Raw genomic sequence first — 27,443 nt, 5'->3', positions numbered from 1 at the left:
GTAGACAGTAGAGCCATCAAAATTTAAACTATGAACTTAGTATTAAATGAAAAGACAAAAAAAAAATAATTAAATTTAGGAGACAGTGATTTGGTGAGATATTCATACGTACCTTCTTATTCTTTTTGCTGATCAGCTGACAGTTTTTGTTGCTTGACTGCGCCTCCCATCCAAGGTTTAACCGTCTCCTCTTGCAAATCAAACTATTAGACACGTTGACACCAAAAGTCTCAAACATACGTCTCTGTAGTTCTACAGCCTTAAGTTCTTGATTAGCATACATCCACGAATCCAAAAACTTGAGATGCAGTGTCTTTAACTTCACTGAATGCGGTTTAACATCTCGGCGTTTTCTCCGTAAGAGTCCAGTATAACTATATCGCCTCAGAAAATTATAAACAGCTGTCTGTGAAAATTTCACGCCATCCTCTTTCCATAGAATACGTATAACATTCTGCACTGAAGTTTGATTCGCACGAAGGTCTAAAATCTTCAATTTAAATCGCACCGAAAGTCTCCCTCCTTTACTCCTTCCGCCATCTTTAGAACTGAACATTCCGAAAAATTTTCACAAAACGAAAAAAATGAAACGAATACGCACGATTGAAAACACACACTAATGATTCTGATACACTCACGATCGCGCACGTTACACGGACGATCGCGCAACTTACACGAACGATTCTACACGATCGGTTTGTCAACAATAACGTTCCAGCCACTGTATGCATACCAAATATGAATTCCCTACCTCCTATGGTTCAAAAGTTATGGCAAAAAGTGTAAAAAGCTATTTTTAGCATATAAGTCACAGTCAAGGCCACTAGAACATTGATCTTGTAGTCATGTAAAAGGACTTTATTAGTGGAGTACGTATACCAAATATGAAGTCCCTATCTCCTATGGTTCAAAAGTTATGACAAACAGTGGAAAAAGCTTTTTTTAGCATATAGGTCACAGTCAAGGTCACAAGTTCGATGACCTTGATGTCATTTGAAAGGACTTTATTAGTGAAGTATGCATACCAAATATGAAGTCTCTATCTCTTATGGGTCAAAAGTTATGGCGAAGGTTAAAGTTGACGACAGACAAACAGACAAACAGATAAACAGACAAACAGACAGGACAAAAACAATATACGCCCGGGATCTATCGATCCGGGCGCATAAAAATAACACTTGTTAGATTGTGAACACTATAAATTTTGATCGATTACATGCATGAAATCATTGTTTATTTGTTTATTCAATTCTGAGAGATGTCATTCCAGAACATTCCATCTGTTCTGGGGTTTTCATTGCCAGCTTAGGCGGACCCTTCCGTAAGAACACTAAATTCGAGATCCTGGTCAGCATTTACGGCGTCAGAAGTTATAATCTCGGTATAATCATAAATGTTTTTCTCTTCCTGTTTTTTAACACTCTGTGTAGTATCATAATCACAGTCTCCACCCTCTACAAATCTCGCGTGATCATAGATGATCTCATTACCTACTCCCCTGGGATCTGATTCTCTTAGATGATCATAAACTCCTTCCTCTTTATGACAATATGAATTCTGTGACCTCAGCAGTTCAATATCAGCAGGATTGTTAGAGTTTGTCATCTGTGTTTCAAGCTGAAAATGATTCCTGGCTTTGTCCACTATTGAGTAGTGATTAGTATCATGTTTGTGAAATGCTCCCGTTTGGACATTTTTCTTTTTTCTGCTCTGTCTTTTTCGTCTTGAAATACACAATATTAATGAATATATATCCATTTACATAGATACGTATATGAAGCAAAAAGGTTCACTAAGGCTATCTAGATTATCTCTTGCTTTTGCAAAAGCATTAATACATTATTTGCTATATATAATACAGATATGATAAATATGAAATAATCTTCATTTGATTAAAGTAAATCTGTTAAGTAAAAGTGTGTTCGGCACATGTTGTATATCAGATTATGCTTAAATAATATTAAAAAAAATATTAATAATAATTGGCTAAATATCAGCGGTAAATAAAATTCAAATTGTACGTACAGTAACGTACACAAAGTGTTTTGGAATATTTTGGTTGTTTTCCACAACTGTCGATTCACGCAACTGAAAAGTATGCTTCATCGCCTTTCATCAATTGCAATCGAATTGGATAATGTGTAGTTTGCTCAAACACATTTTCATATTCTGATATCATTTACTTTATTTATATATAAACATGCAATTAAATATACATGTTTATAACATATGCCATACATGCATATCAAGATAATTGTATACTTATTATTTCCTCAATGAATGTTTACAATTTTCAAAATACGCACCGTGAAATTGGAAAAAAAAGTGACAAATATAAAATCTAATAACCCCTTTTCCCCTATAATGAATTTATCAAATAATAGAATATATTTATTAAAGGTATCTTATTCCTTAATTCTCTTAATTATAGAAATATTTTTTTACCTTATAAGGATCACACTAATCAGTACTGTGACAACCACAACAATTGGGATAACGACACTGAAGGGAATAGTAAGATTAAACGTTGTGTCTGTCTCTATAAATAAGGCAAAACAACTTTTATTTTGAATAAGCTTCACACAAATATTTTTATTTAATGATGTGAATGACTAATTAAGTACGGCTCCGTGTAAAAATCATGCAGAGGGTGATTCATGGGGGGTTTCAGAATTTCTTCAAACTTTGCATGTTGGTAGAGTATGCTAAGATACTCCAAAAAGAATTATAATTTTTTTTTAATTCTGCCATTGGTATCCATGGCAACCGATAAACTGTTTTGGGCAAAAAATGGCTGAAATTTCCTCTAAAACAGGCAAAAATACCAGTAATGAAGATTAAATGAAAAGAAAACTAAACAAAAAAACACATTTATGTTTATTTCTCATTAAAATACAACATAAGAAGTTACTGTCCCTATCTAGTCAAAATACTTTTATGACCAGTAATGTGTTCTAATTTTAAGCTAAAAAGGGGAGATAATCCATATTGGCAAAAAATGTAAAATATCCATTTTTTAGGATTTTTATTTATCAAAAATTTCTAAAAACCCCAAAGCCAAACTAAAAAGCCATGCTAGTTTCATAGAGACTGTAGTCTAAAGCTAATAGAATTATTAAAACATTTTTGTGCAAATGATTATTAATTTCCCAAAACAACTGATGAATTTTATACAAAAATGGTAAATTTCACTTTTTTGTCACAGTCCAATATATGCCTTTGTATGTTTGCATGTAAAAAATAAATAGCATTTCAAAACCATTTTTTTATATTTCCATTTTCAAATACAATTAAATTATTTACTTCTCATAATTTATCCAAATATTACCACGTCCAGGAATAATTTTTATTTTTAAGCTGAAAAGGGGAGATAATCCATGTCGAGAAAAACTGAAATTTTCAATTTCAAAAGGATTTACAAGCTAAATTCAGCTATATGATAAAAAATTTAAAGAACAAATACACTACAGCTAAACAGAAAGGCAGTGTTTATTTCATAGACACCATACCTTATGGCAAATAAAATATTAAAAACATTTTTGTGCAATTGATTATTAATTTCCAAAAGCCATTGAAGAGTTTTATACAAAAAATGGGAAATTTACTTTTTCGTCACGGTCGAATAAATGTCATGTATATATTTATGCATGTTAAATTATAAATAGCATTTCAAAACAATTTTTTATAGTTCCAAATCCAAATACAACACATTTATTTTCATTAATCAAATTATATCTATATCTACAGTATTATTTCTAATTTCAAACAGAAAGGGGAGATAATTCATGTTGACAAAAAACAACAAAATATCATTTTTTGAGGATTTCAGTTATCAAGAAAATAAAATATATCTATGATTTAAAAAATAGCCAAACAAAAAAGCTGAGTAGGTTTCATAGATACCATACCCTATGGAAAATTTAAAAAAATCATGTTCACGAAAATCATTGTGATTAATAATTTCACCAAAATTTTGTCAGAGTCCAATATATACACCATGTACACACGCTAGTACATGTTTACATGTAAGAATATCAGTTTACATTTTTAAATAAATTCTTTTACATTTCCAAATTCAAATACAACACTTATTTTTTTTTTTTCATTAATGAACAGTAAAATGTGTAAAAAAAAAAAAAACATTTGAAAATATTAATCATTTTAATATTGATTACTAGATACATTTATCATATAATCATTGTATATATATATACAATTTTAAGTTTAACATCTTTGTAAGGTGCAATCATGCCAAACAGAATATCACTAATCTCCACTGCTTCTCTTCTGCAGTAAGTGACTGTCCTTTGTTTATTAGCCTCTTCTAAAAGCACTTAAGATCCTTGCGAAGAGAATTGCTGCCTGATTGACATTATCTAAAGTACCCTCATGGAATCCACTGAACTCTAATCTTTGCTTTTTGACAGCTTTAAATATTTTATTTTCCATTATTCCTAAAATAATAATTACAATATACATGTACAGTAACATGTATTCATCATTCATCAATTTAGAACTCCTTAGTTTATGCTACATCATTATTGAGGTACTAAATGGTTATTTTGATTTTATAAATTACTTTACATGGAATATCAAGTTTATATAATGCAGTAATTTCATTAAAAATCTATAAATGGTTGCATGACATATTCTCCCACCTTTAGAGTCTTATTAGTTGGTGGTGTTCAATGATGTTTTCTTGCTGCCTGTAATAGATATTGTATCCTTTTCCTTCAAAACCATGATGCAGCCCATCGCGTACATTCTGTGAAAATAAAATGGGGTTTAATTCATCTAAAAAAAGTACTAATTTATGAAATACAGTAAAAAAAAGTTATAACAAAGTCACCGGGACCTATGAAATTACTTCGCTATATCAATTACTCGTTATATCCATATAAGGAATTTGTTAAATCTATATAGCTGGGGATCTAAAATAACTTCGCTATTTCCGTAAATTCGCTAGATCCATGTTCGTAGTAAACGAGTTTTGCTGTATGTTAAATATCTTTTCTAATAGTGTATTTTTCATCATTTGCAATATGTCTCCAGTTTTAACTTTAGTACAATTTAAACAGAATCTACACTACTTGAAGCTTCTTCCAATGACTTCAACAGCAGTACAATATTAATCATGGCTTTGCTGTTCTAGGGAAGATTCTCCCCTATATATTGCAATGTGAAACTTTGATCCCCATTGTGGCCCCATCCTACCCAAAGGAGGGTTTAACTTAAGCACTGTTGCTAAGAAAAAGTAGAAATTGGTTTATTATTGAAAAGTTTAAATCCAAAAGTAGTCCCATGACTGATCATGGCTTTGCTATTCTTGAGAAGAAGATTTTTAAAGAATTATCCTATAGGGTAGGGTGGTGTAATTTCGACCACCTGGTTAATTTCGACCGTTCATAAATACCTTTATATATTTTGTTTATGGCGTATAATTGTGTATGTACGTTTATATTATGCAGCAAGAAAACCTATTTTTAATATATTGTGTCCAAATTAATTTTATTTCCATGAGCTTTATTAAGATCGTTATTGAAAAATTACATTAAAGAATAGGCTTTATCACAGGAAAAAATTACAGACGAATATACACGGTATCTTTTGCCACTACGGAGAACTATCGACTCAGCAAAATCTTGTATGGAAAGACAATCAATGGATATCCCTCGCGTGACATTTATGAAATATTATTTTATTAATGAAATTTATACCTTTTTAATTTATAGTAATTAGTTTTTTACAAATTAAATTGCAAATCAGCTGAACAGAAATCGGTCGAAGTTATCCCTACATGAATACGGCGTCAGTGGGTAACTTCGACCAATGTAAAATGACGCAAATTACTATCTGTCACCAGAGAGAATTCATGACCGTCCGAAAAAAATATTAGGATAAGAATTATGTACATTAATACCTGGTAGCAACTAGTATTACAATACTGAAAAATCATTTGTTTTATTTAAATGCGGTTTAGATGCCTGCACATGTACATTTGTACATGTGTAGCATGCCTTAACCAATGGTGGCAAATCGGTGTCATAGACATATCTGGTGCACTCGATGTCTTCGAATTAAGTACATTTTGAAAATTGTCATTTTGTGGGGTCAATATTTTTACTCGATCTTTTATGCTGTACAACAGAGAAGTTTAAATTCATTTTTTTAAATATATTAGAGCTGATGTCAATTATTTCCTTTGTATTGGCTCATCGGTCGAAAATACCCCGCGTGCGGTCGAAATTACCCAACACACTTATCTTGTAAATCGAACGCATTTATTTCATATTATGACCAAAAATATATACAAAATCGGTGTAATCTAAAAGATAAAAGGTATTCTGAAGGTAAAGGGATCTAGTTAAAGTTGTAGCGTAACGTAACAGTGACATAATTACCAACTCTTAAGTACAAAAAAATAATCGGTCGAAATTACACCACCCTACCCTATATTTCTATGTAAAACATTTGTCGGCCATTGTGGCCCAGCCCTACCCCGGGAAACTTGAATCTATACTACCTGAGGATGCTTTCATATAAATATGATCAATTCTGGCTTGGCTATTCTTGAGAAGAATATTTTTAAAGAATTTTCCTAAATATTTATATGTAAAACTTTGGTCGGCCATTGTTGCCCCGCCCTTCCCTCGGGGGTCAAGATTTGAACAAACTTGAATTTACACTACCTGAGGATGTTTCCCCATAAGTTTCATCTTTTCTGCAACAGTGGTTCTTGAGAAGAAGATTTTTAAAACATACTACCAAATTTTCATTAATTCCCAATAATCTCCCCTTGAATGAGGGCGTGGTCCTTCATTTGAATAAACTTGAATCCCCTTCACCCAAGGATGCTTTGTGGCACGTTTGGTTGAAATTGGCCCAGCGGTTCTTGAGAAGTCAAAAATGTGAAAAGTTTACAGACAGACAGACTGATGGACACCAGACAAAATGTTATCAGAAAAGCTCACTTGAGCCTTCTGCTCAGATGAGCTAAAAAGAAACTCTATTGATTTTGGTGATGAAGTAAATAAAGTATGCAGTAAATCGACCAAAACCGTGTGTCACTTCTGATTTGTATTAACAAATAGTAGACTGTCATGCTTGGGGACTCATTCAATTAATTGTAGAATGCTAGAGTAGAGACAAAAACATTGTGCTGAAAATTACCTTCCATTAACGGTAGTGTACCCGAGCTCTTAACAAACTGGAAATTTGTCTTTTGCTTAATTAAAAGTATTCAACAGCTGCAATACTACATGTATCTATGATTTTTTTTTAAGACTCAAAATACATTGTCATACAATGACTTGTAAAATACTTTTGACTGCATATAAAAAGCTTTACCAAGCTATTTTGAATAGATTAATAGCGAGTGCAGCGAGGGTCGCAAAGCGATGCACGTAACTGCGAGCTCTGATGACAACGCCTGGGCAAAGAGAAAATTTGGACTACTGCACATTCATTCCAAAGAATTTTTTACCGCAGTAATTTAGACCCACAATGCATTGCTTCCTACACAAACTCTAAGGCAACGTTCTCGCGAGAATAGAAAGGTTAAGCAGATGACCGTGTACGTCTACGTGTAAGAAATCCCCTAATTTAATGCAGTTTACGTCAGCAGTTTTGCATACCCCGTAATTCTGTAGATTCGCAAGTACACGTAGGTGAAAACTTGTAGCTTCTCGAACTCAAACTATGGAATAAATATTTTTCAATCGGTGTTTGGTATGAAGTTGAGAGTTTATTACGAACATCCAATGTATCTTTTTTATTTTAAGTCATATATTTATTTGATACAAGTGAATTGTAAAGTGCCTTGCTGAAATGGCGTTTTACACGTACCGGTACACGTTCAATTTGTTAAACAGAACACGACTTTAGTTACGCATACGTGTAAAATCACTTCTAGGTTTACATGTACAAATAGACGTACACGATCAAATGCTTAACCTCTCTAATAACAACAAAAGTTAAACGAATAATAAACTTGTCTTGATTTAATGAATATTTCTGTTTATTGCAGAAAGATAGTCATAAACTGATTGAAATCAGCCTTGTTTAGGAATCGGTTTGGTAAAGCAACAATATACAAACGACTTCATGTGACGTCAATGTCACGTGCGGATTTACATGTCCAATGTAAATGAAAATGGATAAGTATATGCGCTCACCCTAACGGTCGCACCGTCAACTTATCAAAGCTACATAGCTATTTCAAGCTACAAAAACAATTATCTTAATCAAGAAATTGTTCTGCAGTGTTCTCGACCTTATCTTACCTGGTCAAATGTAACCAGGTCCAGCACAATACCCCGATAAAGGTATATAGCTTGATAAAGCTATATAGCTTTGTCAAGGTATTTAAAATACCTTGATCAAGGTATTTTATGTAATGAAAATTCAATTCAACTTTCAGTAGTTAATTTTTAAAGAATTTTTTTGAATTTTCATTACATAGAATACCTTGATCAAGGTACTGTAAACCAACTTTTATTCGCGACGACTTTATTTCACGATTTACCGAGAGTAAACTAGTTTGCGACGATTTATTTTCGCGATCAAGCTTTTATGGAACTGTTTTTAACAGAAAAAGAGACTTTAAGGACCCGTTCGCGGCGAGAAATATTCACGATGACGAAGCTCTCGCGAACCTCGCGAAAATTTCTCGCACGCGAATAAAAGTTGGTTTACAGTATTCTAAATACCTTGATAAAGCTATATAGCTTTATCAAGCTATATACCTTTATCGTGGTATTGTGCTGTACCTGGTAACTGTCCAAATGTACATTATCTTCCCTCTCCAAGTCGAGTAAGCTGACAAAATCGGACTGCCACCCCTCTCTGAGAGTTTACTCTTGGACTCTGATGGATTACCGTAGAAGTTAAACTTCCGAGATAGATCACAATTGTGTCAGTTGGCGATTACCATTTCGGGAGAACGTCAACATGGTCAATATAATAATCAACACAACACATGGCTATAATTTTGCCCGAAAACTATGCCTAATATGTTCTTGTAGAATCCTTGCAACCAATTTATGTCACTTCACACATATTTTTGCAATAAACATCACAGGATGCATCAAAATAACTTTGCAGCGTACAGCTAACCATGGACGCTGCCATTTTTTTTACTAGCGCCACCTATGTAAAATTGCAAAGGGAGATAACTCATTTGAAGAATCTTAACAATTTCTCGATTTTAAACACCTTGTATCTTTTCAATACTTCGTTTGCACAAAAATATTAAAGTAAATTTTTATTAAGCCTTCCCTTTTCACTTAAATTATGTATTAAGTTTTTGTACATCTTCTAGGGTTTTAAAGATATTCTTTTCTGAAATTGGCATTGTTTGCAGACTATCTATACAAAATTACACCTCAAGTACTTTATCCCTGGCTCTATGAAAAAAGAAAAATTATAACAAAATCAACTGTTTATATTCATTTTAGACCCAAACGAATATATTAAACCCAATTTTATTGAATTTGAAGATTATCGATGAATCACCTTTTCTGTACTATCTGCATAATTTTTACACGGAGTCGTACTTAATAGTTTCTCAATATAAAAATGCTATAGATTTCTACAGGTAATATTAAATAAAAAAGTATATCTAATCTGCATGCAACTTACTGATACTGACATGTAAAAAATAAGTTTGATTGAGTTATGCTCCAGAACACATCACTTTTATAACATGATGAATTAGATATTGAGTAATCAATAAAGATTTTCAAAGGAAAATATGACAAAAATCAAGCTAAATTGACTGCTTTTCCAGTAAAAATTCACAAAATAAAATTTAGAATATTTTCGACAATTTAAGTTTTCAACGTTTTTTCTTGTGCCTCTTCCTTGAAAATATTCCTAAGGTACCAAATATTCTATCTTTACAATGTTCATAACATGAATACTTGCATATCAGTATAAAAATTAGGTACGCACTTATTCGGAAAATAGAATTTTAAAGCAAATGTAGTTCTTTTCAAACTTTGAAAGATAAATATTGCTAAACAGATTCAGTTTTTTTTAAAAAAAATAGAATTTTCCAAGAAAACTCTATGTCGTCAGCTACATCGAATCAACAGTTATACAAATAATTACTATAAAAGGTGAACTTTTTATTTGCTACTACATGTAATTATACTTTAAGATTAACATAAAAAAAAGCTTTGGTTAGTTAGTAAGAGATAATTTTTAAATGGATTTTTAACATCCATTTTGGTATAATCCCAGATAGCAAGACATAGTTGGGCCAACGTTGGCCCAATTTTTTTTCCAACGTTGGCCCATTGTTGGTAACCTTACGTTGGCCCACGGTAATTTTGCTCATCGGCCCAACGTTGGTCCAACATGTTGGCATATTGTTGGGCCAACGTAGGTATAATTGTATGACAACTATCAGCCAACCTTAATGACTGGTTGGTTAGGTTGGCCCAACGTTGGCCCTTTGTTGAAATGTGAGATGGCATATTGTTGGGCCAACGTAGTTATTAGTCTATGCCAACTAGCAGCCAACCTTAACAAATGTTTGGTTAGGTTGGCCCAACGTTGGCCCTATGTTGAAATGTCAGATGGCATATTGTGGGCCAACGTAGTTTGTACTTTTTGCCAACTAACAGCCAACCTTCACAACTGGTTGGTTAGGTTGGCCCAATGTTGACCCTTTTTTACAATGTCAGATGGCAAATTGTTTGGCCAACGTAATTATTACATAGAAACATTTTCAGTTGGTTAAGTGATGTTTTACATAAACTTATTTTATGACTGGTTAAAAAATTAATACACAATTCAATCTGCATTCATAATGCATACATGGACATGTTCAATGAAAACATTACTAATGATTCACTGTGAAAATACTTTATATACATCAATTCAATCATAATTTACAAATATAAATTTTAAAATAGACAATAGAGGTAAATAATTAAAAATTATCAAATCAAAGTTCTTAATCAGGGCTCACTTCCTTTATCACTGTCCTTTTGTTGTATTCCCGCTCTTTTTCCGTCCCTTCGTCGCCTCCCGATTTCTTCATCTTGATCTTTGTCTCACGTACTCGTACTTTATACACTTCTTTATGGTCTTCGATTTCACTGCTATTTACCGCCACAACATTTGTTTTCCTTGCAGTCTCTGACTGAAAATACAAAATAGTTTGATATTATGAATAAATATTACTTAAATTAAAATTTTTATAAAGAGAATGATGTATTATACTAAAAGTGCACCTTAATTTCCTTGTTACAATCGTGTCTGTAATAGACAGTTAAGAATTAGATAGAAACAACTTAAAAGATGTCATTTAACCTTAACTTACAGCGCTTGTGTGCAAAAACATGACAAGAATGAATTCCGAATAAATATATTTTAACAGTTAACCTGAATAAATAAGAATAAATGTACTTACATCGCTTCTAAATGCAGCTATAACAAGTGTATAATCCACAAATTTAAATTTCACTTCTTCTTGCTTGCCCTGCATTTTCAGTCTATGAGCAAGTCTGTAAGCAATTGAATCTGACAACTCACTCCACAGTTTGGTGTAATTTGATACCCGCGCGACTCTCCTATCTTTAGAGAACGCCTAACTTTTGTTTCTATTTAATTATAAAGCTGTGCCATTTTGATTTATGTATATGTAGGCTTCATTCACATCCTGTTCCTGAGAACTTATATTCAGTCTTCTCTAAATTCTCATGAATACAACGCTCATGAAAAAAATCATTATTTCAAGGGTTTTATTTCAAATAAATAAATAAGCATGCATGTGCACAATTCAAAAAATATAATAAAACACTCTTTGGTGCTGTGATCACTTAATATTGAAAATAGCAGATCTAAACAAAAACAGTCATCCAATTAAAAGCATGAACATTGAATGTCCTCTTAATTATTTCAGAATGTGCATCTAAATTAAAACTTAATTAGAACCAACATTGTCCCAACGTAAAGCTCAACAGCTAAAACTGACACCAATCCATCATTTAGTTGGCAGTATAATAATTGGGCCAGCGTTGGCCCAATATAAATATCCCATCTTTGAAACACCTAAACAAAAGAACACTCGTGCTAACATCGGGCCAACGTCGGGCCAACATACTACTACCAACTTGATAAGACACTTTCTTTAAGGGTGTATTACAAACATCTGGCCAACGTTGGGCCAACATACTTACCAATTTGATAAGACACTTTCTTTAAGGGTGTATTACAAACATCGGGCCAACGTTGGGCCGACATACTACTACCAATTTGATAAGACACTTTCTTTAAGGGTGTATTACAAACATTGGGCCAACGTTGGGCCAACATACTACTACCAATTTGATAAGACACTTTTTAAGGATGTATTACAAACATCGGGCCATCGTTGGGCCAACATACTACTATCAACTTGATAAGACGCATTCTTTAAGGGTGTATTACAAACATCGGGCCAACGTTGGGCCAGCATACTACTACCAACTTTAAAAGACGCTTTCTTTGAGTGTATTACAAACAGTGGGCCAACGTTGGACCAACATCCACATCAGTGAATGGAAGTTGCTAACGTTGGACCAACGTTGGGCTAACATAGGAATTTTGTCATGGTCGAGAAGGTTGGCATAGTGACATTGGTCCAACGTTGGCCCAACGTTGTTCCCCCAACGCCAACCATACAACCTTTTGCCAATGTTGGCCCAACATAGTCTTGCTATCTGGGTTATCCAGATTTATTCTCGGTTACTTGTTTATTGTAAATTGCTTATACATGTAAGAGTGTCATTAGCTCATAAACTTGTACATGCATATAAGTGCTAGTTACCAAATATGCCTATCTAAATCAATAACACGTACATGTAAGTTAACAGTCCAGAGATCGTTGGCAAAGTATAAAAATTATATAAAATTACAGATATCATGTTTGCTGTTTTTAAAGCTTTTTTTGATTGATTCTAGTGTTGGAAGTCAAAAGCAACACATTGCTTATGGAACATGCCCTTTTGTTCACCATATTATTTAAAAGAATGTCTCTTGATTTTATCGACAGGAAGAATGATGCCTGGAAGTTTAAAGTCGGTGTATATTAAAAAAAAAAATATTTTGTTTGTATTCTGGCCTCTCGTAAGTTAATTTCAAAAAAGAAACGCAAATTATTTTCTTTAATCTGGATTGGTATGGGGACATACACCCTTGACAACCAACTGAATCATCTGTATCCATGCAATCCCCTCATTTCCAGTCCTCGGGATCCATGGAAAATTCTTGATCTAATAAATGTACCTTCAACTTCAAACAGTAGCTCGATCTTACCTCATGTAAACAAACATCATGCCTGCTAGATCTATGTATCAGTTATTACCTTCCCTCTTTTTCCATCACTTCCATTACTACTGTTGTATTATTGCGCGGTAAATTTGAACTCATAAAAAAGCAACACAATTTTATATCCGCGGTTGTTTATTTTAAAATTAAATTATAAGGATTGATTCTAATTCTTCGCGGATAATAAAGCATAAACTGACCCAAACCAGATTATACTCGATAATTTTGCCAAGAATTAGAGGGATTAGTTAAATAAGAAGTGGATGAGTAAGATGCAAGTTAAATATCAATTGAATTTATATTGAATAACTTTTTTCTAATATTTAGGTTACCGGTTTTTTTAAATCAAGTCAGTGAATAAGTAAAATGGTTTTGTTGTTCTGTATATATACAATAAGTAATAATAAAAAAAGTTAAATACTCTCGAGGTAATTAAAAAAGAGTATACGTGTTAGTAAAAGAGGAAAACAATCTCGGTTACTATATTTATTATACTATATTTGTACTATGTTTATCATACTATTTTCCAAGAATCGAACATAAGTTATAAATTTACCATAAAGTTGAAGAAAACAGGTTAAATAAAAACATGTTAACTAAACGTTTGAAGCATAAATTTTAAACATAGGCGATAAATAAAGTACTGCAAAAACCTTTTCTAATTCATCGTTTTTAAGCTTATTTGTTAACGAAAAAAAGAGATGCATCTAAAGTTTTAACATCTGCGTGTCTTCTTCGCTCTCTGATAGTGTTCTGTAATTTCATAGCATGTTCATTTAGTTAAGCAGTACATGTGTGGTGAAAATTAAATGTAAAATGTCAAACTGAAGCGCTTCTACTGATTTTATTTTTTATAACCATAATGAATTTTTAATCCATAGTTTCACCTATTTTAAAAAGACCTTGCTTAAAAGTTAGCATCTACATGCATTTAAATACCTGTAGAAGGTGCTACTGTAGTTTTCGTCAAAGACATTGACTTTGTAAAAATAGCAAATGATATTGCCTTGTTGTAAATCTCTGTGATCTTTTCTACCTTTCTGGATGAACTAAACTGGTAAAGACTTGTAAAGTTGACTGATATAGGTTTGCGGGTCGCAATAGGAACCTACAAATAAATTCTGACACATTTAAAACACGTTCATTTATTTAAAAAGAATCATAAATACAGTCTGTATATGTGGGGCTAAATCCTACAAAAATAATGCAAAGTTTTAAACCAAATTTGGCACAGGGCATCTATGGGTGAAGGGGAACAATAGTTGTGAATTTCATGTTCCTTGTCCCCTGGGGCCTAAGCGGCGGGGTCGAAACCACTAAAATAAATGTAATCTTTCACATCCTTCTTTACTCTTGGATATTAACCAATCAAATTGTTAGGATGCTTGTAATAAGCATTGAGTCCTCTACCACCATCGTGGTATTCATGGCCAAATATTTGGGGTTCTAGTGCTAGCTAGGGCGCGGTTAAAATATTTCAAATTAATTTTTTTTTTTTAAATCTCTTTCTCTGCTCCTTGGCATTAAGCAAACATACGGGTACTTAATCAGTATATACCTTTGATACATTGTTATGGAGAGCAAAGGTGCTTTCTTTCGAAATGATACCCCGGAGTCAGTGGTTCCCGAGTTAGGGTGGAACTCTTTTTATTATAGATTTAAAATGCATTTATGCGTTTATTCAAATTCTTTCATTAAAATTACGTTCGCCTACATTCACTGAGAAAATTCAATGAATATGTTCACCGAAGGATTTTATCAGTGCACGTAAATGAGTGAAGACGATACATGATCATTTAAAAAAAAGAGTAAAAAACGAATGTTTAGACGCACTTGAGTCTAGATAACAAGAATTATTTCAAAAGACTATAGATCCAATAATTCTAATCGTAGAGAGTTGAAGATTCTTCAAAACGAACTGCAGTCGCCTGCGTGACGCAGTGATTAGAGCGACAGCTCTAGAGTCGCGAAGTAAGGAGTCAATCCTTACGTCGCGGGTTCGAATACCACTGAGGGACATAGAGACCGAATAAACCGAGGCCCCGTGTCACAATAGGTGCTGGCACGAGAAAGATCCATCCCTGCTCAATGACCCTGAGTGCCGGGTATAGGACAAAATTTGCAGCTCTCCACCGGCAAATGGTTGCGTCTCCATACGAAAGAAAATTCTCTACAGGGACGTTTAACAATATACAATCAATCAATTAATCAATTGAACTGTTATTATGTTCCCCAAACGAAGTTGGGGAACATATTGTTTTTACTCTGTTTCTTATTATTATTAAGGTCTTCCGTCTTCAGCGGAAGACCTTATTGTTTTTCTTCGGTTTCTTTTTCACTTTTATTATTAAGGTCTTCCGTCTTCAGCGGAAGACCTTATTGTTTTTCTTAGGTTTCTTTTCCACTATTTTTATTATTATTGTTTTTTTTCTTACCGATTTTGTACGCACGTTTTCTCGAGAACGGCTCAATCGATTTTCATGAAACTTTCAGGTCTGATAGAACATCAAAAAATCTAGATATATATTTTTTTATTTTGATGACGTCACTTCTGGTTCGGAGTTTTCTGCGATTTCGTGATTTTTATAGGGTCACTTTGTCCGGCAGTTTTCTCAAAAAGCACTTAACACAGAAGCTTGAAATTTTCAGTGATGCTAGAGCAACTTTTGGAGAAGTGCACTAAGTATATCACAACTACCGGAAGTACGAAGCGCCGACGCTCGCTATGGCCCGAAAACAGTCCTATCAAGAATTTCAAAATTTCAAGCACTTTTTCAACGATAACTTTTTACCTAGAAATATTTTGTTAAAACATAGAGAACAAAAAAGGTGTAGAATTTTAAGATCTTTCAAATGACATCTCGAAAAAAGGGCTGGCCCCTTAAATCAGGGGCCTGGAGGGGCCGAAAGTTTTTCCTTTATATCTCAAAAAGTATTGAAAATTTGTGATACGTCTAAGAAGCAAAATTGTTCAAAATGTCAAGCTTAATCTATTGAAGTCGTCAAAATACGTACGGCGTCGTCACTTCCGGTCAAACCGGAAGTAGTCGGAAAACGCGTATTTTTGCCGTTCTTGACAAGTTTTCTGGTAACATATGTCTCTGGGAGCATTTTAATTAATTTTCCGTCCGTCGTCGTCACTTCTGGTCAAACCGGAAGTAACAGAAAATGGCTTATTTTTGCAATAATTAACATGGATTTAGAGGAATCATACCTTTTTTGGACGTTATTTCTCATTTCTGTTAAAAATGAAAGCCACTTCCGGTCAAACATGACGGAAGACCTACTCGTTGCTTTGCAACGAGCTTTGCTCTAGTTATTTTTTTTTTCTTACCGATTTTGTGCACGCGATTTCTCGAAAACGGCTCAACAAAATCTTATGAAACTTTCAGGACGTATGGAACATCAGTTGAACCTTATGCGTTTTTTTCCGTTTCGATGACGTCACTTCCGGTCTAGAGATATCGTCGATTTTCTGATTTTTAAGGGTCATTTTGTCCACAATTTTCCCGAAAAACGGCTCTAGATAGAAACTTCAAACTTTGAGGCTAGGTAGAGCTATGTCTGGAGAGGTGCATCAGGTATATCAAATTTACCGGAAGTGACGCTCGTCGGCGCTCGCTATGGCCCGAAAATAGACCTATCACAAATTTCAAAACTTCTCACACCTTTTCTTCGATATCTTTTTACCTGAAAATATTTTGTGAAAACGTATAGAACAAAAGAAGTGCAGAATTAAAAGATCTTTCAAATGATATCTCGAAAAAAGGGCTGGCCCCTAAATTTAAGGGCCTAGAGGGTCCAACAGTTTTTTCTTTATATCTCAAAACGTATTGAGAATTTGTAATACGTCAAAGAAGCAAAGTTGTTCAAAATGACAAGCTTAATCTATTGAAGTCGTCAGAAAACGTCCGGCGTCGTCACTTCCGTCCAAACCGGAAGTAGTCGAAAAACGCGTATTGTTGCCGTTCTTGACAAGTTTTTTGGTAACAAATGTCTCTAGAAGCAAAAAAATAATTTTTTCGTCCGTTGTCGTCACTTCCGGTCAAACCGGAAGTAGCAAAAAATTGCTTATTTTTGCATTAATTAACATAGCGTTAAAGGATTCAAACCATTTTTAGGCGTTATTTCTCATTTTTGTTAAAAATTAATACTACTTCCGGTCAAACAGGACGGAAGACCTACTCGTTGCTTTGCAACGAGCTTTGCTCTAGTTATTATTATTTTTCTTCTTCTTCCTGGAACTTTTTTGTCCGGGAATGATCTTGTAAACTGTTCGTCCGATGTAGGTAAAACCTTTTTAGGGTTAGTAGACATGTTATGTAGATTTGCGGAATCAAGGTCATTTTGCGCGCACGTGCTTGCAAGAGCGTGCACGTGCAACACGTGAAATGACCAATATAATAGATATAGCCACAACTGTTCTATTTTTAAATGAAATGCTTTGAAACTCATAATGTGAGGATATATTAGTAGTGTAGACATGACGACATGGTGAAAATAGCAAGATCTCACGCGCATGCACGTGCACTTCGCTCTGATTGGCTGCAACTAAAGTCTCAATATCTTTCTTGTTTTTTGACGAAATCCTTTGAAATTTTGAACATAGCCATGCATCAGGATATCCTACAACACGAAATAAAGCAATTATCATGAAAACACGTGCATGCACGTGCGCTGCAATCTGATTGGCTGAAACTTTAAACAGCTATAACTCCCTTGGTTTTCAACCAAACAGGATGGGATTTGGAACATAGATAGATATAATGGACTTCTACAAGTAAGTATGGTCACCATGCACATGCATACACGTGCGTGTACATGTGCTGCAATCTGATTGGCTGAAACTTTAAACAGCTATAACTCCCTTAGTTTTCACCCAAACGGGGTGGAATTTAGAACATAGATAGATGTAATGGACTTCTACAAGAAGGTATGGTCACCATGCTCATGTATGCACGTGCGTGCACGTGAAATGAGAAAAATCAAACATACACTTGAATGAGCAAATTTTTTTAAAATAATTTTGGATTAAATACTTTAATATTCAGTATATTAAAAATATAGATTGTGTAGACAAGATGATATGGTCATGACGCATATGCATGACCATATCCACGCGTGCAATGCTAAAGTTGAAATGATTTTTGTACACTTCTTTGTTAATGTTGTTAAAATCTCAGATGCATAGAGGTTGTCTTATTTAATGAAGCTTACAGGAATATGGCACCAAAAGGGAGTTGGGGAGCGTTTGGGGAACATCTGTAACGGTCCCCGTTACAATTAGCACTAGTTTTTTTTGTGTTTTCATTCATTTATCTGCTCAATTTTTTTCTACCCTCTCCTTATTAAATAAAAGTATAACCTTCATGCACAAATATTTTAATCCTTTTAAATCTGAATATCCATAACATTTATTTTACCTTAAATCATGTAATTCGTGTGAACATTTTTTTTTAAAGAAATCATATACAATTCATAAACATATAAAATGCATTCCAATGCATCCAAACCAAAAAAATAATAATTGCAATACATCTTATTTGTTCCAACACATATTAAAAATGTAACTGATTCTAATCCTTCGAAATATAATACCTTTTTATCTTAAAAGCAAAATAATATTCATCATTCATTTTACTGTAATGTTTTTTTAGAAATTTTTTTTTAGATATTTCGATAAATAAAAATTAGAATCTTATAACCTATATTTATATTTGCTTTGATTTTTTAGTAAGCCAACGGGAAAATTGATGTGTACTATTTTGGTGCACATGTATACTCATGCGAAGATATATAAATAGAAAACACGCGCTAACGTGACGTCACAATGAGGCTATAGAGACATGACAAAATGTAACAAAATAGGGCAGGGGAAAATTCAAATATTGAGTATATTTTTTTTATGTTTTATGACATGGAAAATGTTAAAACAAAGAATGCTTATAAGTTTAGTGTGAATTCTTGGTGCAAGAATCACACAGACTTGTCACGTAGACATATTTCATAAAACGTAGACTTGCGCACTTCATGAAATATGTCTACTTGACAAGTGATTCACACACCAATAACAAAGCTTAAAAACATTCCTTAATTGTAAACGTTATAAATAAAAAAAACCTACATTGATACATCTGTATTGTTCTCCATTTGCACAGTCTATGAATGAACAATTGTTCCATTTACACCTTTGACATTGTACGATTGTTTCCTTTTTGATGCTTTGGCCTAAAACATATTAGAAACAATCAAATACGTTCATAGGAAAGGCACACATAATAATGCAGACAGAGAGTTTTTTTTTTAAATATGAATTGGTATTTACGTACCTCATAATGTAGACTTTTCAACTAGTTTTTCAAGTTGCACATATGGTAAAAATATTGTATAGATAGATTTATAGGTACATGAAATTATCAAAAAAATAATAACTTATGCATACTTTTAATTACATAATTAAAAAGTTTAATCATTTATAATTGACTTTTCCGATGTTGTGCTTAAGGACAGGTAACCCAGGTATGAAAAATGACCAACTTAGTGCCGATTTATGAGACAGTGATCGTTTATATGAATGACATATAGGTTGCTTAAGCATTGGTATTGTTATATACACAAAAGGGTTCCTTACATTGTTTTATACACAAAATGTTTTGACCAAGACAAAGAGAATGCCTTCACTCTGCCTGAAATAACAGGGTCAAATGAACGGGAAACAGACTATATTCAATAGTTTTAACTCTCTTTGGCGATTATTATGAAGAAGAAAATTTAATGTCATGTTTTATGTGTTTGCGCTTTTGTAAATGCAGCAATTGATCATCTTATTTGTGTCACTAAGCACGAAGGAGAACGATCGAGTATAAAAATTTAATTAGGTTAGAACTGAGAAGGAGGGTAGATTTCACTTTTTATTTTAATTAAAAATTTTAATTATATGCAGTAAGCTGGTGTCCACATTTACAATAAATAAGTTTAACATTGGTGCTAAATTTTAAAACTACTGGATTCTACTGAGAGCAAAGAAACACTTGGGAAATGCTGAAAACTGCCTTGCGTGTAAACAGTTAGATAACCCGAGCCTGCTCTAAACAAGTTTCAGCAGTGAGTTATCGTGCATAACACCGACCCCTAGCGGCAGTTGAAAGGCCTACATAATGCAAATAAATCTATTCTGATATTCAGGTTTTGATAAAGTATTCATAATTTATGCAATGGTAAATGAATAAGCCCAGTAACTTACCCTTATTAAAACTTGTGTAAATTTGCTGTGCAAAGCCAACCCATGATTGACCAAGATTTGTCTGATTTAGCCTTCCACATTCTGACTCAGCATCTGATAAGTTTAGATTTCCGAGTAGATATGAAGGATCTTCAGACAACTTACATTCGTCCATTGATTTTCTCCATGACAATGCAATGCCTTGACCTAATTCTAAAAAAAATTTTAGTTTCATATTTCATATACACATTGTACACTGTAGCATCAAATTTGATATAGTATACCAATAATTTATTAGAGTTAAAATCATCCAGCGTCAGGCATTTTATGGAGAGTAAAAATTTTATTTTTTCAAAGGCTTTTGGCATATGATTGAATCCTAAAGCTAAAACATTTATTTTAAAAAGGGACATATTAAGGTCAAGATCTAGTAAATGACTTTAAACTAATTTTTTGGTGCAAGATCCATTACGACGTCATAATCAATTTCAACTTTCTTTTTCCCGTACTTTACGGCTTTAGCAGAATTATGTAGAAAATAGGGTATTTTCATGACATTCAATTTGAAATCTTATGAAAAGTAAATCGGATACCTATATATTAAATTTGATATTGATTTAAACAAGAGGCCATTAACATACCAATTTCCGTTTTCAGAGAGACTGTAGGTAATCTGGATCTATTTCCTTTGTTGAATATAAAAAATAAACTCCCATATTTATGACTGGTTTTCTTAATTTTTCAATAATTGATTGTATATTGCTTAACGCCCCTCTTGAGAATTTTTCACTCATATGGAGACGTCACCGTATGCCGGTGAAGGGCTTCAAATTTAGACCTATACTCGGCACTCAGGGCCATTGGGCAATGAGGGTTCTTTATCATGCCAGCGCCTACCGTGACACGGGACCTGCGTTTTTAAGGTCATATCCGAAAGACCCGTGACTTTCACTTCACTACATTTGTTTACGTCTCACGTTTGACGCAGCGCCGCAAACGAGAATCGAACACGGGCTTCCCGATCACAAAGCGAACGCTCTACCACTAGGCTACCGTGACCGGTGAATGGACACAGATTTGAAATTGATATATTCTGTATAATATTACGAATTATATATTTCAATAGCATTTCAAACAAAAATAAATGAAAAATCTCATTAATCTAAACGTTATTAAACTTCAAATTTTTAATTGGGTTTGATTGACACGTCCTCGCGCTTCAACATTCTTTTTTTATTCTTAATGCGTAGGAGAAATGGCAATCTTGTTGTGTATAAAGGAAAATCATTTAAACTATAATCCAGAAAGTTCAAAGCAGACATGTTCGAAAGCAAAACATACACACAATATATTGTCAGTCCGTGCAGTTGTGGTGAGTAGACTTTAATGTTTGAACGCACCCGGTGAATCGTAAACATCAACAATAACAGGGTTCGAGCCCTGTTTACAAAAACTGTGTACGTTTCAACTGCATCGGGGGTTCAATGTTGTGGTTTTCGTACGGATTTAACAAAATACGCATTAAGTCAAGTAATATTAAAAGAATTGTGTTCTTTACAACGTAGCCAAGAATTTAAAACAGTTTTTGTCAGTCGATTTACATGTAACCCGTGTATAAAGAGAATATTCCGGCAGTAAACAAGACTTTGTTTTATGTCAGGTATACAGTCCCTAACGTTTACCTCCTTCCTTTAGTTCCATTTTCATGATAAATATTTTTTTTCATCAGATTCTACTAACGACGAATTTGTAAATCTGCTAAAATTTGAATATCAAAGCACTGCAATTACGCAACAAATAGCTGACAAACACCTTGGCGTTGTCGTAACAATCTAAGCTGTTGCCAGTGTCTCAGTGTCTACATCATAAATATGACTTACTGAAATCGAAGATTTAATGTTTACTTGATTGCAAATTAACTGACTCGAATTAGTGTCTCAACTGTAGGTATTTTATTTTTACTGATTTTAATATGACCGTGTGTCACATGTGTATTAGACTAGTTCCCCGTCAGAGAAAGTATAGTAAGTGGAGCAGGTGTATTTCAGTGCCAGGACATTCGTCGTCTAACCTTTTCGACATTTCTGTCAGTCATATTGTTAACTTTGTTTAATATATTACAACATATTACTGTTAAACGTTAATTTTTGTCTCTTGTCCATAACGAAGTCTCACACCATCCATCGGATCCATCCATCCCTTTTTCATGTTGCTGAACGAACGAAATTCTTCGAAGTTTTCATCATCTTTGGACATGTGTTTGTGCCTTTTTGCTTAAATTATCAATTATCACAAAAACAAATATTTCCATAAAAGAATGTGTTCACTATTATGATAAATGATCATAAGTAGTCTTTCATAATATATTCCCATCGAGATAGAATCCTTCTACCCCTATAGTATTTTTTTTTCTAAAATCTACGTGTAGGGTTAGTGAAATAATTAAAGTTCGAAAATATTCAATTGTCTGTTTCAAATTATATATAAGTAATAAATAACAAGTTCAAAATTTCTAGGGCTCCGATAAAATGGGTTTGGCAGTTACGGAGAAGCCACAAATATTTACGCGGAAGACGCACGAAGGAAGAAAACAGGTGGCAATAGGTCACCTGAATGTCCCAGGTAACATAAAAGAATACACTGTCTTACTTTCATTCTTGCAAACCCTTTGGAGTGGAAAACTGCACTCTCTACTTAGATATCTAGAATCACCACACTGTAGGGCCATGCACATTGAAACCTTCTTTTTTGTTCTTTCTCCAAATGATTTGACTACAATAAAAATCAAAATCTTCATTAAGAATGCCATAAAATATTATTCAACTTGTTTGTTGATCTAAGTAAATTTATTGATTCATATAATTATTTATTCAATGATTTTATTCTTAACGTTCTTGTATTCCTAATATACTTATTTCTGTACTTCAGATATAATTTTTTTTTAAATAAATTGATCGTCAATCATGCTTAAATGAATAAATGAAGTTGCCTTCTGACCTTAAAATAAGAAGCAGCAATTAAATAATACTCTCAACAGCCCCCTACACGTACCCCCATGCCATCCCGATATATAGCATATACCTTATGATGGTTTCACTTGCAATATACGTTATAACGGACATCGTATTAGTGTCAGTAACTGTTAATTATCAGTTTTATTGCAAAGACAAATAATCTTTATGTAAAATCATCGACTGGATAAATAATTCTGAAAACACGGAGTGTTAAAAGAAAATTAATGATGTTCTTAAGAAAAGGATGATTTAATGATATAATGATACATATCTCTTGAAATTGAAAATCAAAAGCATGTTAAATGTGATTTACCATTTATCCCAGACGTGTTGAGGATATTACCCATGAAATAAACCACTGCATTGTTGGTGCTTTATTAATGCCAGTTCCAATTTTGACACAATCCGTTGCTTTCAACTTTAAACATTGAGTTTTGAAAATTCTTGCCTTATGTTTCGTTAGAAGTAAGACAAATACTCGAATACCTCAATGAATTGTCATTGAAAAACGCAGGTATCAAAGATTTTATTATTTTTTTTCTTTGATTCTTTCTTTTGGCATGTCAATATCAACAGCACGACGTCATAAATCTTCATATAAATCATTCATTGTTTTACAGGGGTTATCTCAAAGTTTTCTTGAAAGCGAAAATCGAATGAGATACATGTAAAACAAATATTTATGATTGTGTTATTTGATATTTCCTTTATCCCAATCGTTGAAATAGTGTATATTTTCTCGGCAAGCCTCGGAAAAATATATCATTTCAACTCGTTGGATTAAAGCAATGATCAAATTCTACAATTCACATATCCTCTGTTTATATTATTTACATCTCAAATGTAGGTTTAAATGGTTATAATAGTTTTAAGTAAGCACTACATAAGAATAAAATGACACAGTACTAATATTAATAAACTACGGTTTCAAATACAATTAACACGCATTTAAGTCTTAGACTTATAAATCAGTTGATAAAGAGTTTTTACTCAGGAAAGGTGGCGGGGGTTATCTTAGTGCCATGATATCATTTTCTCTAGCTTCCCTATAAATTTGTGATCGTTTCGATATTATTATTTATTTTAATTGTCTTGTTAAAAATAGTTATTTTTTTTCATTTCCCTTCTACACTTCCTTACAGTCGTCACTCTTCCTTTTTTTAACTTAGCTGGCTTTAACATGTGTTTTAGTCTTGGTTATCATTTCAAATATTTTATTTTATCCCCCCTCCCTCTTTTTTGAGTTCATGTTTCCCTTTTGACATGTCAGGAGTAATTTTTGATATCAGCTATTTCCAACCTGATTAGATGTTTTCCATGAAAGAGGCATTTTTAAATCTTCGGGGCTGAAGAACTCACATGTTAAAACATGTAATCTTCTGACTTGTGGTTAGATCCCAGCTAGATTGCTAGTGCAATCTAGTTTATTTTCAAAAATACATCATATATGAATAAAAACGTCTCAATAACATTGAAAATCAGGCTACGGTTCTAAATGAAATTCACACGCATATGAGTCTTGTGAAGCAGTTTATAAAGAGCCTCTGGTCGAAAAAAAGTGGCGGGGATTATTTAAGTTAGTACAAAAAGTGAAGAATTGAACATTATTTTTCCTGTATTCTTTTCATTCTCTGTTGTCAAGAATCGCTGATGTTCAAAAACATTTGTGCTTTTACCCATTATTTTTTTAAATTAAGTGCATGTAAAGCATTTTTAAGACCTTCAAAAACACGAAATACCCGAAAAATAAATGTTGTATGCATAGGGTCCCCCGCACTCATACAATGTCTTCCTATCTGTATAAGTACTGCAATTGTAGCTACACATTTTTGGATTTTGGGAATGTACCCCGTGTAGTAACTCCGTTTGAATGCAAACACAAATGTAATTCTGGAAGAGTATATAAATTATTATCAATTATAATTATGAATTCGATTATTTGTAGTTACAGTTTTTTTTCAGTTGTTTTTGTTTGATATATGTACAGTCGTGTATATTTTATCTTACTGAAATAAAATTCGAACTTTAAATTCAACTAGATATCTAATAAAACAAACACCTTTACAGCAAAGGACATTATTTCTTTCTCTAAACATAGTTCCTGACACATTCCAATAGAAGGTATTCTCATTTCCATGGAAGTAGAAGTGTTGATGGCAGAATCTTGGTAGCAACCCGATTTAAACAATAAATATGTTAAGAATGATGTTGAATAAAAAAGTTCGGTCAAACGTGTACGAACTCTATACAAATTGTTAAAATATAAAACAAATTCACATAAACAGCGATTTATAATCAATTGTTTATGCCTTTTAAAAATTAAATGTGTTCATAATCATGAACAGTATCACATTTTATTGTCATTGCAATTCAAGAGTTTTTTTTGTTTTTTTTTAATTTTAATGATGATTCAATATGTTTAAGATTCAATGTAATGTAAAGGCTTTAATGACTAAAAACAAATTTAATAATAATACGGAATTTGAAATACCGATAATTTGAAAGATGGGATTGTTTTGGAAACGTTTATTATTTTTCTAAACGTGTTTCTTTTTTTTTTTTTTTTTGATGATCAATAAAGATCTAAATCAGACCTAACGTCCCTATCCACGAAGACAGTCTTTTATAATAGGGTGTCCAGTAGAAGTTCGTTGCTTGATATTTATACAACAAACGGCTTCCTGTTTCCCTGCATCGACTTTGTGCTTCGTACCAGTTAAGTTTCATACCTACGACAATAAAAAAAAAATCAAGCATTAATTACACCAAGAAGACTAAATAGTGTTAGGAAAAGGCAAACAAACTGATATAAAATTTTCAAGTTTAGTAGAAAATTCTTCTTTATCAATGTATACCGATCCATTAGCTTAAATCTACATTTAAAAATAGAATTTTTAATCCATACTTATTGTTAGTAAATGCATAAAAGATATATATACACGATTCAAATTTTCTTTAACAAGCTTAGAGTACGATACAGTGTAAAAATGGTCACTGATAAACATGATTTTTATTTCATTTCATTAAATGTTTCTCTTATAAATAAAATAGTGTCAGTAAGTTTATTTTTTTAAAAAAACCTGTGATTGTAATCTCCGACATTGGTATAATGCAGAGGAGCAACATCCATTCAGCTTCTCCCTTCATATTCTTATTGGGATTATGTCGATGTACCACTTCAGACTTTTCAATTCTTCAATTGTGAAATACATGTATTAAGGGTTTCTCTCATGGTTACCGTCATATGTTTACTGCTTTATAATACATGTACTAAAGAAGGATTATTTAATCGTAAAGTTTATTTCATGAAGTTAAAAATATAAGAAATTCTTTTGTGTTCTAATTGGCATATATGTAAGATTATAAATTTGAGTCACGTAGATGCAATATTTCGTTTAATATAGCTAGGTATAGGAATGAAAAAGGTTAAGAAAACCCTTTGACTGACTAAAGACATGCTATAAAAAATTTTAATTTTTAGAGAGGGTACTAAACTATGATCCCTAGAAACTAAGGTATGATCCCCAAATGTATTGTACAAATTAACATTACCGATACAGGTGTATTCCATTTTGAGGAGTGTCGCACATTTTGAGCCATATTATCAGAACTTTCTGTAGTCGAATTCAGTAAAATCAAAAGCCTTTGTATGGTATAAAATAAAATACAACCCAAAGCTAGGTTACAATCGCAAACAAGTACTTTAATCGACCATACAATTAAGAGCGTGTCTCAGAGAAAAACATGCAAAATGGTCCAATAGCAAGGTTCTCCAATTGCCTTCAAATTTTGCAAGCTAAATCTAGTATGCATGAATGGAAATTGGACAAATTTTTATTGTGCCAATCATACCGGTATACCTTATATGACCTGTTACTAAAAATAGCTCT

At 32.9% G+C, this 27,443-nt stretch overlaps 1 protein-coding gene and 1 long non-coding RNA gene across 3 annotated transcripts; both read right to left on the bottom strand.

Moving 5' to 3' along the window:
* Nucleotides 1-1,020: 1,020 nt before the first annotated feature.
* LOC134276896 (uncharacterized) lies at nucleotides 1,021-25,685 on the bottom strand. 2 transcript variants are annotated; one of them, XM_062759175.1, is made up of 8 exons: nucleotides 25,613-25,685; nucleotides 25,293-25,443; nucleotides 23,189-23,311; nucleotides 20,561-20,752; nucleotides 19,442-19,545; nucleotides 14,257-14,425; nucleotides 2,446-2,539; nucleotides 1,021-1,723 (listed from the first exon to the last, which is right to left on the bottom strand). In XM_062759175.1, exons 1-8 carry the CDS (start codon nucleotides 25,682-25,684, stop codon nucleotides 1,306-1,308), a joined length of 1,323 nt encoding a protein of 440 aa, XP_062615159.1. In that variant the 5' UTR covers nucleotide 25,685; the 3' UTR covers nucleotides 1,021-1,305. The 2 variants fall into 2 exon arrangements, with proteins under 2 accessions (XP_062615159.1, XP_062615160.1); XM_062759176.1 differs by having other exon boundaries at nucleotides 20,561-20,740.
* Nucleotides 25,686-26,099: 414 nt separating this feature from the next.
* On the bottom strand, nucleotides 26,100-26,731 carry LOC134276888 (uncharacterized). Its single transcript, XR_009994135.1, has 2 exons — nucleotides 26,634-26,731; nucleotides 26,100-26,282 (listed from the first exon to the last, which is right to left on the bottom strand). It is a non-coding gene; the product is annotated as an uncharacterized LOC134276888 (long non-coding RNA).
* Nucleotides 26,732-27,443: the final 712 nt, after the last annotated feature.

The sequence above is a fragment of the Saccostrea cucullata genome, unplaced genomic scaffold (genome assembly GCF_032062105.1).
Source record: "Saccostrea cucullata isolate Sc308-1 unplaced genomic scaffold, CSIRO_AGI_Scuc_v1 ctg548, whole genome shotgun sequence".
Taxonomy (NCBI): Eukaryota; Metazoa; Mollusca; class Bivalvia; order Ostreida; family Ostreidae; genus Saccostrea; species Saccostrea cuccullata.
The sequence above is the reverse complement of the archived record's forward strand: the minus strand, read 5'-3'. Positions and strand labels throughout refer to the sequence as shown.